This window comes from Polyodon spathula, unplaced genomic scaffold (assembly GCF_017654505.1).
Source record: "Polyodon spathula isolate WHYD16114869_AA unplaced genomic scaffold, ASM1765450v1 scaffolds_3363, whole genome shotgun sequence".
Classification (NCBI taxonomy): domain Eukaryota; kingdom Metazoa; phylum Chordata; class Actinopteri; order Acipenseriformes; family Polyodontidae; genus Polyodon; species Polyodon spathula.
In genome coordinates, this window is record NW_024474826.1 from 1 (window position 1) to 14,791 (window position 14,791).

Here is a 14,791-nt window from a genome sequence, read left to right on the forward strand (position 1 = left end):
GATACCTGCAAGCTTTAACCTCTAAGATGACAGAGGAGCTGGAATCACTGCGCAGCTCTAATCTGGGCTCCAGAACTCTGGTAAGCTATGAGCCTCTATTATATTTATTCTGTCCAAAGCCTCATCTGTCTCATCTGCCCTCCCCGTGCTTACCTGGCCCCCCTGCTCACTTAGAGTGCTGTTAATGCTGAGTGAGAGGGGTGTTATGAAGTGGCATCAGAGTTCAAGTGCTAAGCAGGCATGAAGATTCATTCTTTTATAGTTCTTAGTATTTACGGTATGGAAATCAGTAATGATAGTTTTTTTTTTTCTTTACCATGCTTTGTCTGTCTCTCCTCCCGTATATATTTAAGAGCTTTAATATACTGTGCTGTTTATCTTGATTACACTCTAGCAGAGTACAACAGTAAACAGTCCATTTCAGAGGTCTTTGATCCCAAATGTTGGAGATAAGTTGGTGAGTTTGTTTGCGTTAGGCTCAACCGTAACTAAATAAATCATTTGAAAATAGAAGGCAAATAAATCACTGCCATTCACAGATGTATTAGTATGCCCTGATTGTGTGTGTGTGTCTGTGTGTGTGCTGCTGGGCGAGGCAGGGCTGAAGAGAATCTCGGACACTTTGTTTCTGCGAAAATTAGGCTTTTTCTTAATCCGTGTTCCGTAGACATTTTTGCATAAATTAAACTCCATGTTTGTTTTTTTTTTCTGTGTATCTTTGCTGCATTTAATTTTTTTAATGAATTCCTGTTATCGTACATTAACAGTAAACGTATTGGTCATACTCTTCATGTCATGCACAGTGTGCATGGGAGCAGTATGCATGGTTAGGGTAAAAACACTGACAGCGAAGCTCTGCAATGTGGACTAGGACAGGGTCAGATGCTGAAGAATTTGACCTGAAGGACAGCCTCTAGACTGATGCTGATCACCACTAAATGAATGGAAATCTCTAGTTCAGCAGGTTTCACATTCTTGCGCCACTTTGTAGGATAAACACAGGCTGCTGTTAAACGATACTTTGCATTCTGAACTGGGCAGGTATTTGATTGGCCATTAGACCTGTTCCTCCTGTCAGGTGTGTGTTTAATTTGATTCTGATAAAGGACTTTAGCTGCGGCTCCAACGATGACATTAATCAGAAGAATAGAGAACTCTTTGTTAAGTTTTATATCAGTTCTAGGTACTTTCACTGCAGGAAAGTAGTTTTCATTATGCTGGTGAGTTTATCAGGGTTCATTATGTAAGTACTGCTGGTTAAAAGGGGTTATGTGAGTCAATTGGATCTCTTCAGCTGCAGACAAACTATAAAAGCCTCCTTGTATATGTGGACACTGTGTTATCAGCATTCTCCAAACATGCACAGGGGAAAGGGTTCACAGGGCAGAGTGATAGGATTTCAGAAAGGTTAGTCTCTTCTCTGAAATACTACATCGGGGGGATTCTTGTGATGTGTACAGTCTAGATGTTTCCTTACTAAGGTTACCTGGTTGTAGTCTCAGTCCTTAGGGCTTTGCGGTGCTAGTTTAAATCTTGACTCAAAAATCTTGACCGAAGCAGGATCTTTGATAGAGAAGGACAATGAGTTGTGCAATCTAGAGGCATTATAAGTGAATGTGTTTTTGGTGGGTTCCCCCTCTCATGTGTCTGACTGTACCTTTCACATGGCAGGACCCCCTTTGGAAAGTCCGGCGCAGCCAGAAGCTTGACATGTCTGCCCGGCTGGAGCTGCAGTCTGCTCTGGATGCAGAGATTCGTGCCAAACAGCTGGTACAGGAAGAGTTGAGAAATGTCAAAGCTGCCAACATCTCCTTCGAGAGGTCAGTGGAGTGGCATGGCTCCAATTCTTATTGCTATCGTATCGCGCGCGCGCGCACACGCACACACGCACACACAAGCACTGTACCACCCACTGTGCATTGCTACATGGTACACCATGACGTGTAACGTATGGGTGTGTAGTCACAGTGTGTGTGTATGTGCATAATGTGGGAACGTGTAACGTGTGTGTGGCATGGACACTGCCAGGTGACGGTTAACGGGTGGTGTGCGTGGTTGTGTGTGGTGTACGCATTGCACACACACTATACACACACACACACACACACTGCACACACGCTTTGGGTTCGACTGGTCACGTGGTGATATGTGTGTGTGGGGATTGGGCACATAGTGTGTCCGTGGTGTTGTGTGTACATACCACTGTATGTGTGACACACATTGTAACACACACTGCAACATTGCACCCACAACACACACACACACACACACACACCCACTGCCATTGCACACACTATACACACACACACACACACACACACACAACACACATACAAATCCGTGTTGTGTGACGTGTGTGTCGCACACACTCATACAACACACACACACTTTGTGACGTGTGTGTACCGTGTCACATGTGTGTAATGTGTACGTGTGTGTAACGGTGTGGTGTATGTGTGATACGGTGTGTAGTGTAACGTTGTGTGTACCATGTAACACACACACACCACACACACACACACACACACACACACACACACACACACACACACACACACAACACACACACACACACACACACACACACACACATACATACATCGTGTGTGTGTGACGTGTGTGTCACTTGGCACACACTGAAAAACACAGTGACACACACACACACTGCACACACACACACAGACACTGCACACACACACACACACACACACACACACACACACACGATACATATCCAGATTACTATATATAAAGGCCCTCTGTGGGATCTGTACTTCTTTTTTTTTAAAGTGGAAACATGTTTCCATAGGTTTTCTGTGCTCTGTTGTGAAGCCAGTACCCTATAGACTAGTAGCATTGCAGTGCATGAATGAGAGATCGTTTCACACTGGCCTCTCTCTGGAAATATGCTGCAGTCTTTGTGTTTTTAGATTAAGTTCACTGGAGTAAAATAAATAAATAATGAAGTTCTATTTTTAGCAGTCATTGAAAAGAATGAATTAAAGACACTGTTTCCAGCAACAGGCAACAACTAATCTGGTCGGTGTCTGTAAGCAGTAGTGTGTGTAATGGGCAAATTACAGAACGTGTTCAGATCACACATTCACAGTGAAAACTGCGGTTATGAAATGATTTCTTCCATGGAGCAGTGCTGTACCTCCCTGTAGTTCTGCCTAGTCCCCTGCATTAGCAATGCTATGCTAAAGATCATGTGCTGTCTGTCCTACCATCAGCCTTTTGCATGAGTAAGTGTTTAGCCATTCCATATTCTGCTGTTCCAGCAAACTGAAGGAGTCTGAGGCAAGGAGTCGGGAGATGCAGGAGAAGCTGGAGATTATGAAGAAGGATCTGGAGGAGAGCAGGACAGACAAAGGTAGAGTGAAGGAGAGTAGAGCAGGGAGGTCCGGCTGAGGAACTTCTCATTGTCATTCTCATCTTGTTATTAGAGTACGGTCATCTCCGGCTAAGAGAACACCCCTCGGGAAGCAAACAAAGTGTTCTTATAGATTCCTTGTGGGGTAGCCCACAGTGTTGGTGTCTAGCAATATATGTTATTTAGTATGAAATCTATTTATTTATGTGTACATAAGGAACAGTACTGCGTGCACGTAGTTACATACTTTAAATGACTTATTTATTTTCGCGTTAAAGCGCCTTTACTTAGAGTGTGTTATTTGACATTTTATTTCACTTGTCAGGTTTATCGCAATTATTTGACTAGGTTCTAATTGTGTCGTGGGGATGTGGCAAATCTTTACGGTCGTCGTTGAATTTTTATGTGCGTAATATAATTGTCTTACCTTTTTCGTTGAGGTGGTCGCAACTTATTTATAAGTTTAATTGTGATCGTGTGATGTGCACTCTTTTTACGTCGTCGTTGAGATTTTCTGTTCAATAATAAAGTAACAGACAAACTAAGGTTAATAAGCTGTCTAAATTAAATTAACACAGCACCCCTACACGTTAGAAAATGCAGCAGCAACTTAAAAGACACGCATTATTATTAACAGAATGGAAAAGCAACTCACCAGCGTTAATAAACTGTCAAATTAACACAGCACCCCTACACGTTAGAAAATGCAGCAGCAACATACAAGACACACGCATTATTATTAACAGAATGGAAAAGCAACTCACCAGAGTGTGCAAATTCATTTTGTTTGACAGTGGGATTAAATTAACACAGCACCCCTACACGTTAGAAAATGCAGCAGCAACTTAAAAGACACGCATTATTATTAACAGAATGGAAAAGCAACTCACCAGCGTTAATAAACTGTCAAATTAACACAGCACCCCTACACGTTAGAAAATGCAGCAGCAACTTAAAAGACACGCATTATTATTAACAGAATGGAAAAGCAACTCACCAGCGTTAATAAACTGTCAAATTAACACAGCACCCCTACACATGTTAAAAAATGCAGCAGCAACATACAAGACACGCATTATTATTTAACAGAATGTGAAAAAGCAACTCACCAGCGTTAATAAACTGTCAAATTAACACAGCACCCCTACACGTTAGAAAATGCAGCAGCAACTTAAAAGACACGCATTATTATTAACAGAATGGAAAAGCAACTCACCAGCGTTAATAAACTGTCAAATTAACACAGCACCCCTACACGTTAGAAAATGCAGCAGCAACATACAAGACACACGCATTATTATTAACAGAATGGTAAAGCAACTCACCAGGCGCATTATTTGACAAGTTTAATTGTGCAGCCCACACTTACTGATGCAGCAATCTTTGCTCGTCAATCGTTGAATTTTCCTAACGTAATGAAAAGCGCTTACCTCTTAGTTCACTTGGTCTTGTTCCAAGTGTTGTTTAGCATTTGCTTGCTTGTGTCTGATTCTGTTTTTTTTTTTCAAGAGCTTGAACAATTTCCAACGTTGTCAAGAGAATCAAGAGAATCAAGAGAATCAAGAGAATCAAGATATCAAGAGAAACAAGAGAATCAAGAGAATCAAGATATCAAGAGAAACAGCGGCGCATTTTTCAAGAGAATTCAAGAGACCTAGAGTTCTCTTAGAGAATCAGAGTATCAAGAGAAAACAAGAGAATCAAGCACACTGCAATCCAGATATCAAGAGAACAGCGGCATATCGCCGCGTATTTGTTTACATGTCATTTTGTAGCGATGAGGTGCACTTGTGGAAATCAGAATACAAAACGAGTCAATGATATGATGGCAGTTCTGGAAAGATTTAATAAACCAATCAGTGTCCCTCAAGACACTCTTGCAATGACAAGTCGATTTTGAAAAGACTGAGTAAACCATTTTAATTTAAGTTTGATGATGTTGAGTTATCAGGTTACAAAACAGTACTGTGTCCGTTGTGAACGAATCGCTAGCGGTGCCAAGAAAGTGTTCTTTTAAGTAAAGTTCCTGTTCCTTTAGGCAGAGCATTTCCAATGGGAAAAATCTGTTTCACCACAAGAGTGTTCTCTTAGGAGGTGTTCCTATACGCAGAGACTACTGTATTATTATTATTATTATTATTATTATTAAGTTCATACAATTAACTGAGCACATTTTGAGAAAAAAAAAAAATTCTTAATTTTTTGCATCCAGCTGTGCAAATTGAGCTGGACCATGATGCTCTGAAGCAAGTAGCCTCTTAATGAGCAATTCTCTCCAAGTCATTATTGGAGCATTTTTTTGTGAAAGAAAACCCCCACGTGTTCCAATTATACAACAAGCTTCTTTATTTTGTTCTTGAAGGGTTGAAGCTCCCGGACTTTCAGGACTCCATCTTCGAATACTTCAACACTTCTCCTCTTGCTCATGACTTAACATTCAGAGTAAGTTTATTGTTTGTTTGTTTCCTGGAGATATTGATATGGACGTAGTCAGGTCTGTGTGTTCACGGCTTCCTTTTAAAGCAGGCATGTGCTTCTCTGGGAGTGCTAAGCAGCCCCTTCACTTTCGTTGATTTAGCAATAGGGTGAGAGAGCGTGGACTATAGATCTGCTGTCTACATGGTCAGTACAAAAGTTAACAATGTAATCCTCCTTGTAATGTCTTTACTGAAGCTTGATCGACCCAAAGAGCAGAACTCGCACTGAAACGGGCTCTGCAGCAGAGATCTAATATGCTATTTTAAAACAGCAAAGGCTGTTGAATTGAACCAAGGCTTTTGCATCACATTAGTTACATATGAACAGGTCCTATGATCTTCTTTAGAAAATTGCTTAACAATATCAAAGGCTTCAAACAAACACTGCTTCACCATAGCAGTGGAAATAGAATCATACTTCCTTTTTTTTTTTTTTTCTAAAGACATTATTCCCCCATAGCAGCCCAACTATAACTCCACAGCTCTTTTAAAAGTGTCTGCCTTGCACTTGGTTATGATGGAAGCTGAGGGGCCAGTAAATCAGTATTATTTGCCACTTCACTTTAGCTGGAGCCTGTGTCACTACCTCGGGACTTCAAAGGACATCAAGACAAGGGGGGGGAGGGGGTAGAGATCTTCCTCAAGCACAATCGGGGTGAAACGAGGATAGTGTAGCTTTGAACTCGCCTCTGTTTCCGAAGCCACTGTGACAGTAAAAGTGAAGTAAAGCAACATGCCTTTATTTTTGTCCCTCATATCTGTTACCACAAAGGATTCTGTCTCATCTGCGTCCTCTCTGCAAGCGTTTTGGGATGAAGTAAGTTGGCTGACAGAGCTTTCTCACTCCTTAACCTCTGACACGTACCCGTTATGTAAACCCCTAAAACTAGCGCCCCCCCATCCCCTGTAGCTGCCCTGTTGACTCCTAATGAAGGGGAACATTGTGAAGTGGAACTGGGCTTCACAATTACAGCAGCATCCCAAACATGCACTGGCATAATGCTGTGCTGGCAAGTTTCCACAGAATCTGTTCATGTTTACTAACAGTAATGCATTTCTCTAACTCCTTTCACTGCTCTCACACACTGGGGTGTCATTGTGTTGGATAGCAGCCTCATCTCAATGTTTGTGTTTAAGCTTTCCTCATCTTTCATCCAATGAATCCTCCAGTAACTTGAGTATACAATAAAACCTACATGAATCCTCCAGTAACATGGGTAGTATAGTATAAAACTTAGTATTCTTCTTCTGCTTGATTGGTTTTATATGTTGTAAAGCTTTTTTCTTTTCTTTTTTACAAAATGTGGGTGAATAGATAGCTTCCCATGCCAATAGAAATATTGCATCCCTTCAATTCCTATCCGAGCAGCTTCTGAATTTCAGTTGTGAGGAAGTGGAGAGCTTGATGTATCCTGCCCCTGTGTGATTCTGAGCACTGATATGAAAATCTGACTCGGTTTGTATTGATATCCCGAAGCGCTGTTACCAGTGTAGTATAGACAGTGTTTATTCCTTTCTCTTCTAGTTAATGATCAGTCTATCCAGTGCTCTACTGCATGGCCATTCTTTAAACTCCCGGCCCAATGAATGTGATTATACACCCCCTCTGCTCCTCCAGTCTTGATGAAATTAAACTGTTCTACTTCTGAGAAGGATGACATAAAAGAACAATTGTATTTGTAACTGCTTCAGTATTGATTCAGAAAGTCCATTTGGAAAACAAAGCTCCATCAATCCTAATTGCTTTACCTTGCTTTCTGCAGACCAGCTCCATTACTGAGCTCGACACATCACTGCAAAAGCCTGAAGTTTCCCCCACCTTTTGTGTGTCGACAGCACAAAATGTAAGTACCCTTGTGCAAGGCCACTGCATTCTGGAAAATGTGATCTTTGTGTGAGGCTGGCAGGAGTGCTGTCTGCATGCTGTGTTTCACCTGTAAGCCCAATATGGGCACATGTGGGCAGATCTTTGCTTGGAGGAATGTCCAGGAGGCTCGTTCTCCTAACCCTGCTGTTCTCTCTGGTTTCACTAGGAGCCAGTTAAGCCACCGCAAGCTGCTCCTGCTGCTGCTTCCCCTGTTTACCAGTCGACGTCGTTGAGTTTACCAAAGGTAATTCTCACAAAGGCAATTCTCACAAAGGCAATTCTCACAAAGGTAATTCTCACAAAGGCAATTCTCACAAAGGTAATTCTCACAAAGGCAATTCTCACAAAGGCAGTTCTCACAAAGGCAATTCTCATAAAGGGTCTTTACTATTGTGTTGCCACAAAACAACTGGGGACTACAGTAGGTCTTCCAAAATGTTTTAAGAATGCCTATTTTATTCTGTAATGTATAATAGATAGATAGATAGAAATAAACTTTAAAGACTCAACAATAAAATCAGAGTAAAGGAATAAAAAACGTCTTTTTTGTCTAGTGTTGAGTTTTTGATATACTAGTTTATTTAGCGTTGCTCGCTTGTCCAAAAGGACTCTCAATACAAGACGCTTCTAAAGTCTCACTAATTTGCTCTGCCTTCCAGCCTAAAGCCCATGAGCTCAGTATCAAGACGTTCTCCAGTCCCACCCAGTGCACCCACTGCACCTCCCTGATGGTGGGGTTAATGCGCCAGGGCTACGCCTGCGATGGTGAGTCCTGTCTCGCTGTTTTCATTCTGTTTGCAAGTAAAACCCAGGACAGTCTTCCTTAATGAACTTCTGACTCCAAATCCCAGGAAAAATCAGCATTCCAGCTTACACTTCGATCTTTATTAGCAGAACATCCACTATACTGACTTCTTACATCCACTATACTGACTTGAATTTTATACTGGGTAGTGTGCTGGCGCAGTGTTCGTGGCTGTGTGTGTGTTTTAGCTGTTCTTGCTGGCGCAGTGTTCATGGCTGTGTGTGTGTTTTAGCTGTTCTTGCTGGCGCGGTGTTCATGGCTGTGTGTGTGTTTTAGCTGTTCTTGCTGGCGCGGTGTTCATGGCTGTGTGTGTGTTTTAGCTGTTCTTGCTGGCGCAGTGTTCATGGCTGTGTGTGTGTGTTTTAGCTGTTCTTGCTGGCGCAGTGTTCATGGCTGTGTGTGTGTGTTTTAGCTGTTCTTGCTGGCGCCGTGTTCATGGCTGTGTGTGTGTTTTAGCTGTTCTTGCTGGCGCAGTGTTCATGGCTGTGTGTGTGTGTTTTAGCTGTTCTTGCTGGCGCAGTGTTCATGGCTGTGTGTGTGTGTTTTAGCTGTTCTTGCTGGCGCAGTGTTCATGGCTGTGTGTGTGTGTTTTAGCTGTTCTTGCTGGCGCAGTGTTCATGTTATTGAAGAGCTGACTTTCCTTTCACAGTGTGTTCCTTCATCTGCCACGTGTCCTGTAGAGACAATGCCCCCCTGGTCTGCCCAATCCCTCCAGAGCAAGCCAAGAGACCCCTGGGGATCGATGTGCAGAGAGGCATAGGCACAGCTTACAAGGGCTACGTCAGGGTAAGAACAGGCTGCTATTCACCCTGTGAGGATCCTGTCATCCACTCTTTGTGTTGCTGCTAAAACAAGGCTGTAAGAATGTTGTGTTTTGTTTTCAGATCCCGAAGCCCACAGGAGTGAAGAAAGGCTGGCAGCGTGCTTATGCCGTGGTGTGTGACTGTAAACTCTTTCTGTACGATGTGCCCGAAGGGAAGTCGACTCAGCCTGGAGTTGTAGCCAGCCAAGTCCTGGATCTCAGGTAGCGAGCTGGCCTCATTGAGATCTGCGTGTCTGTCCGTGCATCTGTCTGTCTGTGTTGGCATGTAAGCATGTTTAGGACACCTAAAGGACAGTTGTGCCTACACACAAGCCTGTAAATAGAAGACTTTGCTCTTTTTATGAAAAGTCGAATTTGACAAAAGTTTGGAGTTGTAAAGCACAGTGAAATCTGCTTCATATCACTTCAGAGGGACTGGGTAGAAATGGTGACAGTAATTGACATTTTCAGGATGTCACTAATAACCTGACATTTCTGGCATTAGTAAAAGAACATCATGCTAATCAAACTACTATGCGTTTTTATCTGTATAAACTGTAAAATGTTGTCATTAATATAAACCTGCAGTACATTGTCATTTATTCCCATCCACTTCCATATAACTAACTAAACATATTGTACTATATGCTGCTAATATAAAGCATTTCATTTCATTTAGTAACCTCTACTGTACATACACTCAGTGTCACAGTAACATCAACATGCTTGTCAAACTTGCACCTGCCTACAGTATAAGTATATTATGATTTCTTGACAGCTGAATCATTTCTCTGTATTGTCAGCAGTAGCATTGCAGTCACCTTTGTGCTTAGCTGATCCAAGGCCAGTATTACTCTGCTGAACAGTGAGATCCCTGAAGGGAGTGTTCCTGGGTGAAGGGGCTCAGTGATGCAGGGGGAGGTTTATTCCTGTTGTTCTGTGTTTACAGAGATGAAGAGTTTTCTGTGAGCGCCGTGCTGGCATCGGATGTGATCCATGCAACTCGAAAGGATGTGCCGTGTATATTCAGGGTACGCTTCATTCAAAAACATGTTGAGAGAGGTAGAAAAGGACAAGCCCAATACCCATGATGGGCTGCTTCACCAATAACTGCTTCATGAAGACTAATTCTAGGACTGATGACCACTGACCCTGACCAATTAAAAACTAAATACAATCTGCTGGACAGTCATGCTCTAAAACAGTGCACAAAGTAGACTGATACAGAACAACATGTGCATGCTGTAGATGCATGTGTTTGAAAGAGGAGATGTAATGAAAAGGTAGTGTTCAAGTCTGTGGATAGCAGTGTTCAATATGAAGTCTGGGCACCAGTTTATAGCATCGCACATCGTGGACTCTTCAGGGTCCCAGCAAGACATTTCAGCAATGCAAGTGTAAAAACTGAACTACTCTGAGGGGTTTGATACTTTCACACAGAACTGAACTATAATTGAATAATAACTTGGGTTAATATGCACTAGCACCGTTGGGTTCAATTGTACTGTAGTTAGCAGCATAATGGGTACTGTAGTGTACTTGAGTACACAGGGTGGGGCATGCGTGCGTCATATCGGTGTTTAAAGATTGCAGGTGGGTCGCATTGCTTTCCCTTGAAGGTGGTATGTTGTTAACCGTTGATTGCAATGGGATGTAGAGCCACTTGCTATCAGGAGACTTTATCAGGCCTGTGGCCCGTATTTGCTCTTAAAGGGAAGCCCATTCTGAATGCTCTGTGTGTTCCAGGTGACGTCGTCTCTCCTGAGCTCGCCCCCCAAGACCTGCTCCCTCCTGGTTCTGGCTGAGAGCGAGGCGGAGAAGAGGAAATGGGTTGGAATCCTTGAAGGGCTGCAGAACATCCTAAACAAGAACCAGCTGAGGAACAGGGTGGTGCATATTCCACAAGAAGCCTACGATAGCACACTGCCTGCTATCAAAGTGACTTTGTCTGCTGCTATTGTAGGTAAGGTGCACACAAGGGGCTCATACAATAAACTGGGCTGAGATATGTCTCTGGAGAGTAGCAGTCAGCTGTATTCAGTACAATCCTTGCATTTCCTAATGTTACAGCAGTTGATGTGTCATTGCTTATAATGCATGTGCTGAGAGCAGGGCTTCCAAGCCTCTTGATTCTGTTTGAGCCTTCGCTCCAAAGAGATGGCGTTCATTGCGGATTTATTGTCTGCCCTGCGCTCTACTCTCAAGGTAATACACTTCCACTGAGCAAAATATATAACCAAGCAGTGACTGCAGCACTTAGCGAGATTACAAATCTCTTGGCAGATTGAGCTTCTGAACAGTTTTAATAAGAATAAAGTGAACAGTTTCAAATGTGCAATGTTATAAAGTTCAGGGGCGTGGATGACCTTGGACTGGGGTAAGTGGAGAGGTTTATACAGAGAATCTGAAGTAGTGTTGTATTGAAGGCTAGCAGCTGAGGATTGTTTCCATCTCCCCGCATTAAACCAGAAGCTGCAGCTTGTCACTGAAGAGCGATCCAGCCTGCTCTGTGGAGACAGTGCGGCCTAGTGGATAAAGCCAGGTACTGAGAACCCAGAGCCTTCCTTCAGGACTTCTTTCCTTTGGCCAGGGCAGGACCCCTCCTCTGTAGATGGGCATTGCAGTCACAGCAGGCTGTGCCCTCGTTTGAGCCTGGCTGTAAACCTGAGTGCCTCACGTGTGCTGTGCTCTCAGCTCTCTGTTAACAGAACTCTTTTCCTTTTCGTAGACCGCGAGCGAATCGCACTTGGCACGGAAGATGGTCTGTATGTTGTGGAAGTCACAAGAGATGGTAAGACTTATATCTGACTTTCCACATTCCAACCTGCAAACTTCCCTCCAAAGTTATTCAGAAGATGCATCTGAAGATGCCATAAAAAAAAAAGAAAATTATATTGTCTCTGTATCTGTCAGTCTATACTCATCTACAGTATTTGTCTCTCCATCCATCAGTCTAAATTGAGTAACTGAAAGGTTCAGTGTTTTGTACCATGTCCTGTCCCAGGATGAGAGCTGTAATATCCTTCTGTATTCCCAGTGATCGTGCGAGCTGCTGACTGCAAGAAGGTCCACCAGATCGAGCTGATTCCCAAAGAGAAGATCATTGTCCTGGTGTGTGGCCGGAGCCACCATGTCCACCTGCTCCCCTGGGCCGCCCTGGACGGAGGTGACACGAACTTCGACATCAAGCTCCCGGACACCAAGGGCTGCCAGGCTCTCATCACGGGCGCCCTGCGGCCCGGCGGGCCCACCTGTCTGCTGGTGGCAATGAAGAGGCAGGTGCAGTGCTACGAGATCAGCAGAACCAAACCCCATCACAGGAAGCTGTGCGAGGTGCAGGCCCCGGGCAGCGTGCAGTGCATGACCCTGCTGAGAGGGCGGCTGTGTGTGGGCTACCCCTCGGGATTCTCCCTGCTCAGTGTCCAGGGGGAGGGTCCCACCACCAGCCTGGTGAACCCCGGCGATGGCTCGCTGGCCTTCCTGGGACAGCAGCCCCTGGACGCTCTGCTTACCGTGGAGGTCGGGCCGGAGGAGAACCTGCTCTGCTTCAGCCAGCTGGGCGTCTACGTGGACCTGCAGGGGAGGAGGTCGCGCACGCAGGAGCTCATGTGGCCAGCCACGCCTCTGGCTTGCAGTATGTGGATTTACTTCTGGTTTTGTTTTTATTTTGTGGTTTGTTTTCTAAAGCTGATGCTGCCCCAACACAGGCTTGTGATGATCCCCTGAATGTGTCCATTGGTATTCTCAGGTGAGCATAGGTCCAATACCAGTCCTGCTGCAGGCAGGCTCCAGTGCATCTCAGGACCTGCTGGTAGGAACCAGGCGCATCTCAAGCAGAGACTCTCAGTTGTGTGTTTTTTGATCTGGGATGTTGGCAACTGTCTTCCTTCATCAATGCCACCAGTCGATTCCGCACGTGGTACCAGCCACAGTGAAAGCCATGAATTCAGCTATTAAGAGCAAGTGAACGAACACATTACGCCCCCAAGCCCAGTTTAATAAGGGATCTGTATTTACTGGCTTGTAGCCTTGTTTTTCCCCTTCAGTTTGTTGTGTGTTCGCTCCCTTTTTTTTTTTTTTTAGTGCAGCATAAGAGTCCCTCTGGAAGTGCTGTTTAGTCTTGCTGCAGGTTTTCATCAGTGAAATTGAATCCAACCACAGGGTATCTGTTATAGTTACTGACACAAACTATTAAAGAAAACCAGGAATATGCTAAAGCAATGGCGCTGTATTTAATGAGATTCCAGTTCTGTTCAGATTCATGCCTGGTGATGTTTAGATTTATGCTGCTTTCTTGTTTGTTTGCTTTGTGGTGTGTGCGAGTGCTCTGAATGTGCCTGTGCTCTTCTGTGACAGGCTCCTCCTCCTCCTACCTGACAGTATACACTGAGTATGGGCTGGATGTCTTCGATGTGAACAGCATGGAGTGGATCCAGACCATTGCTCTCACCAAGGTGAGTGCGTATGATCTCCTGAGCAGCCAGTCCCTCTCAGCTCTCTGTGACGCTGCTCCTAACACAAAGTTTCCTGCTCCTCACAGATCCGCCCGCTGAACGTGCCGGGGACTCTCAACCTGCTCGGTTCGGAGCAGCCCAAGCTCATATACTTCAGCAGCAGATATTCAGGTTGGTGTGCTTGCTTACTTGTTTCTGATTTTAGGGTTTAAGCCTGATTCTACCACCTGATTCTACCACCTTCATTTTTAAAAAACTGTTGACAAGAGTAGTTATTGAAAATCAAGGATAGTTTAAAAAAAACATGCCAAGGTATTTCCTCCTAAGTGTAATTAATGGAAGTGTATTCCAGCATAGAGCTTCTGATGTTTTATTTGTTAAGAGTTTGATAGAGTAGGAACCGGTTCCCTCTGCTCTCTAAGTGTGGGATCAATTTAAAACTTTGTTTTTGGCGGAATGAGAAGGGAGGAGTGCTCTGCCCTTAATAAAAGGCTCTGAGGTTACAAATCTCAAAGTGGTTTTGTTTCTAGAAGCTGCTGACTTTGCTGTGCCGGAAACCTCTGATAACAGCAAGAAGCAAATGGTGCGAACCCGGAGCAAGAGGAGGTTTGTGTTCAAAGTGCCAGAGGAGGAGAGGCTGCAGCAGCGCCGGTGAGATTATCAATCTGATCAGTAACTATTGGAAGGCATCAGCACATGCAGGGAGCTTCCCAGATTAAGGTGAAAATGGAACGTCCAGGTTCAACTATTCTGAATGCAGCTTCAGTCTGATGCTGTGTAAGCCTCTGTGAACCCTGCGAATGCCCCTGAATCCTGAGCCTTGCTGTTCAGTCATTGCCAACTGGGACACGTGGTGCTGTGGTGCTGTGACCAGGAGGGACTGTGTAGGGTGATGTAGAGATTACAGAACCATACTCAAATCACTTGTGCCTAAGCAGGATTCGAACCCAGGCCCCCGGAGGTGAAAGTCTAGTGCATCAGCTAAAGACACTTTATCAGCATGCTTGTCACCC

General features: G+C 44.1%; 1 protein-coding gene across 1 annotated transcript; it reads left to right on the forward strand.

The window, feature by feature from the left end:
- The first annotated feature begins 6 nt into the window (after window positions 1–6).
- LOC121311920 (serine/threonine-protein kinase MRCK beta-like) lies at window positions 7–14,448 on the forward strand. The gene is made up of 17 exons (XM_041244033.1): window positions 7–80; window positions 1,672–1,820; window positions 3,282–3,373; window positions 5,736–5,815; window positions 6,623–6,667; window positions 7,614–7,694; window positions 7,884–7,961; window positions 8,377–8,482; window positions 9,172–9,308; window positions 9,407–9,546; window positions 10,274–10,355; window positions 11,071–11,287; window positions 12,053–12,115; window positions 12,362–12,958; window positions 13,681–13,778; window positions 13,865–13,949; window positions 14,312–14,448. The coding sequence occupies exons 1-17, from the start codon at window positions 27–29 to the stop codon at window positions 14,431–14,433; spliced, it is 2,226 nt and encodes a 741-aa protein (XP_041099967.1). The 5' UTR covers window positions 7–26; the 3' UTR covers window positions 14,434–14,448.
- The last annotated feature ends 343 nt before the right edge of the window (window positions 14,449–14,791 follow it).